We start from the raw sequence: 5183 nt of genomic DNA on the forward strand, positions 1-5183 counted from the left end.
TGCAAATTAAGAAGATTATTATCAAAAGCTTCGTTATTAACTTCGAGGAGATCGGTGTCACTGTTTATATCCACATCAAAGGAATCATCATTAAATTCATTAATATCATCATATGAATCAAGGAAATCTAAATTAAGTACCTTCTTTCCGGTGTTAAACTTGTGTTCATTACGGTTAATAGAGTTTTCATCATTATTTTTCCGAGTTTTCTCTTCTCTTCCAGGAAACAAAAGAAACACAGTCGCAAAACAAATAAGTATGCCCAATAGGCTGTCGATAAAGGGTGTGGGTATAAAAACGTAGCACAATACTGTGAAAAAAAAGAACTCGATTTCTAAAAATGGTTCCAATTCGATTTCAGCATTGAAAATAACACGTTTAAGCAAATAAGCTCCACACGTAAGGTTTTAGCACCACTAGATTCGGTATCTGTAATGATTATGGTTTATAAGCATTGTTAAAAATGTATACATTAACTTTGTTGTAATTCAACAAAAGCCTAAAACAATTATTGGTAAATTCATTGTCTCGAACGCTATTAAAAGGATTCCTTGAATATGTAACAATGAAAGGTATTCTGATATATAACTCATAATAGAAGGAAGATTCTATGTGTCTGTCTTTCGTTTGGGCTGAGTGTAAGCTAATAGACCCAGGGCTACGAATTTGCTACATAGGTGCATCTAGACAAGAGCCAGTGCACCTCGAAACGAGGTTTCCAAAATTTGAATGAGGTTTCAAATTTTATTTTTTTAACTTTTGTTTTATTCATTTGTCTTTGATAAAATCGCATTAAATCGATAATTCTCTTTCATTACATCAGCAATAATGGCACGAGGCCATTGTTGCTGTTGTATCCCTGTTGCCATTCGGAAAAATGAGGGCGAAAATTAGCGTTTTAAGAATTTTTAATTAATATCTCTGATTTTTGCTATTTTTTGGATAAAAGTGTAAGCGGAAAAGTGGAAAACGAACCAACGCTAAACTACCGCTGCCATACATATTCAAATAAATAATTCTTTTTTGGGGGGCTTCTTGCTATACAAAACATAAACGTAATACTTATATATAACCAGAGAAGTAGTATACCCCCCACTATATGCGGCAAATGGATGCCGCCATGACGTAATAGAACAAAGGATGACGCAACGGGGGCCTGGCCTCCGCCATATTGGATCACGTGACTTCCATCCGCCATGTTGGATCACGTGACGTCCGCCCGCCATATTGGATCACGTGGTGTTCCTTTGGAATGACTCATTATTCGGTAAGTATTTATGAAGGATTTAATTAATTATTATTTAACTTACCTAATTAATTTATTAATCACGTGGTCTTTGGAGAACATCGGCCATTTTGTTTTGTACGGTGATTTATGCTGCCCTTCATGACAGTTTCAAAAATTTCGTGGGCTCGAACCCACGATGTCGAGATCTCCAGCTACGCGCTTTAACCACTGAGCCACGCTTTTGTTACCACAGAAGACTAAAAATTCGTACTTAGAAAAAAAAAGGCAAAGCTTTCAACGAGTTTACCGATCCAAAAGTTTCTTTTAAACGATGAAAGAGGGGTAGAAGACATATATTTTAATTTCTTAATTTTTTTCGAACATTGATTACCTTCTTTAAGATATTATAAAGATTATTTTGTGCTTAAATTTTAATTAATATTTTCAATTTATCAAATGAATTTTTTTCTTCTAAGTGGGTGATATTATTTCCGAATGGAAGAAATTTTTTAAAATTATTTATTATCTGCAGGGAAAGAGTTAAAATGATATTTTTACATCTGTACTGATTTTCTTTAAGCTATGTTACTGCTGGCGCCATCTAGCGTCCAGAACATCATCTAAAAGTAACAGGATCGTAAAAAAATAATATGAAAATGTAATATATTTCCTTTTCACGGGGTACGACTTCGCTGCCACCCAATAATTAATAAAAAGGGATTGAGGGGGACCGCATCCAGGTCTTTAAGTGATACCCCACAATTCCTTGGTTGATATGGTTCTTAATTATCTGCATAAGGTTCTTCCGTGCTCCGCCATCTTGGATTTCCTCTATAGCCGTCATTTTGAAGAATTTTCTTGGTGGGTAAATGAAGTCACCCTTATCATGTTTGTGCATGATTTGGTTGGGAAATGGCGTCTGCCTTTTCACTCCCTTTGTGTAGACATCCGCGTAGGTGAACGAATACATTTCTGTGGACCAATCAGAAAGCAGAAAAATGATGTCATGCCCTCTTAACCAATCCGCGTATTCAGACAAAGTAAAAAGTTCGGAGCCGAGTTTCAACCGCTGAATTGCCTCCGAAATTCATTACTTGCTAAATTCTAGAAGTTTGTTACCACGCTTTTTGAAAAAACAAGAAATTCTCTTCGTATCTGCGAAAATGGCTTCAAGAAACAGTAAACGTTCTTTGGAACCCTTTTTTGATCAAGTAAGTATTCATATTTAAAATTTATTTTTATTTTATTTATATATAAAATGTATTAAGGTTATTATGTGTTTAATTTTATTATTTTAGTGTTTTGTTTTTTTTCTTTGACCACGTGCCTGTAATACTGACACGCAATTAAAATTTTTTGTAGTGTGAGGATTCCGATGTATCTGTAAGAGATTCTAATGATCAAGTAAGCTAAATTTTATTTATGTGTTTTATTTACACGGCTTAGATTTTTTTATTATATTTTACCCTGTTTTGTTGAAACACGTGTTTGTAATATTAACGTTTCAAAACAGTTATATCGCCATATTATTTTCAATTGTTCTTTGACCATGTGTTTGTAATACTTACATGATTAAAAATACTATTATTTTGTAGTGTGAGGATTTCCATGCGCTTTTAAGAGATTCTGATGATGAGGTAAGCTAGTTTTATTTATTTCCTTCTGAGGCTTATGTTTACAATATATAGTTTTTTGCCCCACCTAGAAAAAGACTATTCACTATTTTTAATTTATTTAGTGCCTGAATGAAACATCTCAAATATTCATCGAAAATCCTATTGACGGCATTGAAAATTATTTCAGTGATTCAGGAGATGAAGTACGTATTTTTTTTTTTCCTGTTATTAATTTTTTTTGTATTTTTTTATATAAGCTGAACCTAAATTTCTTTAAACACAACTGTTACTTTTCTTTAGCTCTTAAGTGAAACTTCGCAGATATTTTTGGAGAATCCTTTGGTTTTGCCTTTTTACTATCAAGTAGGCTCGGGATATGAGGTAATATCAGTTTTTAATATATATATAAATATATATGAGAATTATTTTTTCTATGTTTTTTATGTTTTTCTATGTTTGTTATGTTTTTCATATCACTGTGATGTCTATACATGTTTTAGACTCAACCTTCTGCTCCATCTAAAGGACCTGCATATGTGGAACATGACATTTCAGTAAATGTGAGTTTTTCTCCTGTTTTAGGGCTTATGGTGTGTTTGCGTGTGTGCTTATTTTCATTTACACTGAATTATGTTCTTTTCTTTCCAGATGGAAAATGCTATTATACTCAAGGCACGGCGTCGTAACCGAAAGTATCAAGGCGAGGAAATAACCTTCCAGGCACGTGTTGATATGAATCGTCTGCCTCAAAATATTCGCAACAGGCCTCTTCTAGCCGTAACAGAATCTGTTAGACAGCTGTTTGAAATATTAAATCAACGGTCAACAGAAAATCTAAGGCCGACAGATTGGATACGAATGTGTATCCAAGCCGATGGATTGGATAAACCCATGTCTACGAAAATTATTGCCGTATCTTCCATGACGGTGGAGACCGTATTATCGGTTATTATGAAAGTTATGTAGTCAAAAGATGAAATTCGGCTGGATTCAGGCTTCCTAGTAGATGTGATCACGATTCGCAGGGATATCGGTGCAGGTAGAGCAAAGATAATCAACATTCAAGTAGATCGTCTTAAAAAACGCTCTGTCCTTTCCATCCCGTCAGATGATGAAGGGTTGTGTTGCGCAAAAGCAATCGTATATGCCCTAGCTTATCTTGAGCAAGACAAGTCAGCGCTTAATTCTCTACGGGATCGGAGACGATCTGTTCTAATGCTACGAGCTCAAGAATTACACAAGTGTGCTGGAGTTCCTCTTGGTCCTTGTACATACACTGAAATCTGCACATTTGAAAATCATCTAAATATACAAATCGTAGTAATAAGCAGTGAAAATTTAAATAAAGTAAGCCAAAGATTTTAAACAAAAAAAATTACTTAAATTGAAAAAAAATTGTAAAATGAAATTATATTTATAAACTGTTTATTTCTAGGTCTCGTATAAAGGAAGATATCGAACTCGTCGCATTAATTTGTGGCAACACAATGGCCATTTTGATGTCATTACAAATTTACACGGTTTTTATGGTTCGAAAAACTATTGCGAAAATTGTGAAAAGCCATATGACCGTCCAGAAGATCACAGGTGTGACAATATGTGCCATGTCTGCCTAAGATTTCAATGCGTTCCAGCATTGCCTAAAAGATGTAAAGATTGTGATCGCCTCTGTCAATCTGAGGACTGCTTTGCAGCGCATAAAGCCGTCACAGGTAGACAAGAGCATTCAGTATACGATAGGGTAAGTATTACTCAACTAGGGGAAAAAAAAGTTTTTAATACTTACATTTTTAAAACCTTTTTTTTTTTTCTAAATATATTTTTAAAAAATCTTTGTTCTACTTTTTTTTTCCTAATTACAGATGTATCAGTGCAGACAATGCTCAAAAGTTATCATGCGACGGCAGTGTCCTAAAATTTTACATCGTTTCGGGACTATCAAATGCCCTTCGTGTAAAGAGTATGTTATAGCGTCAGAACATCATTGTTTCTTACAACTCATTTCTGCGAAAAGTCCATCCGATAAATTAATTTTCTTTGATTTCGAAACTGACCAATCATCATCGTAAACTTTGCTGTAGCGCAGTACAAAGATGGCCCAGAGAAAATATTTAAAGGATACGAAGCATGTCATGAATTCTGCTCTTGGCTGTTTACAACAGTGCACAAAAATTACACTGTTATTGCACACAATATGAAGGGGTAAATGTATTCTTATTATTTTTAATCTGCATATATATATTATAGGGCTATTGTTTTAAATATAATACATTTTTTAAAATATAATAATTTTTTTTCTTTACAGATTTGGCGGTCAGTTTATAATGGCATGGCTTTAA

The 5183-nt window shown here is 34.0% G+C and overlaps 1 protein-coding gene across 1 annotated transcript; it reads left to right on the forward strand.

Annotated features, from left to right (window-relative positions):
• The first annotated feature begins 3817 nt into the window (after positions 1-3817).
• On the forward strand, positions 3818-5183 carry LOC118199560 (uncharacterized). Its single transcript, XM_085821363.1, has 4 exons — positions 3818-4191; positions 4280-4585; positions 4707-4804; positions 5150-5183. Exons 1-4 carry the CDS (start codon positions 4060-4062, stop codon positions 5181-5183), a joined length of 570 nt encoding a protein of 189 aa, XP_085677489.1. The 5' UTR covers positions 3818-4059.

This window comes from Stegodyphus dumicola, chromosome 7 (genome assembly GCF_044657685.1).
Source record: "Stegodyphus dumicola isolate Sdum_Otavi_A_Nest chromosome 7, ASM4465768v1".
Classification (NCBI taxonomy): domain Eukaryota; kingdom Metazoa; phylum Arthropoda; class Arachnida; order Araneae; family Eresidae; genus Stegodyphus; species Stegodyphus dumicola.

Coding starts and splice junctions, on each gene's coding strand:
- LOC118199560 (XM_085821363.1), top strand. CDS start 4,060: ATGCTACGAGCTCAAGAATTACACAAGTGTGCTGGAGTTCCTCTTGGT. Junction 4,192..4,279: donor GCAGTGAAAATTTAAATAAA/GTAAGCCAAAGA, acceptor GTTTATTTCTAG/GTCTCGTATAAAGGAAGATA. Junction 4,586..4,706: donor AGCATTCAGTATACGATAGG/GTAAGTATTACT, acceptor TCCTAATTACAG/ATGTATCAGTGCAGACAATG.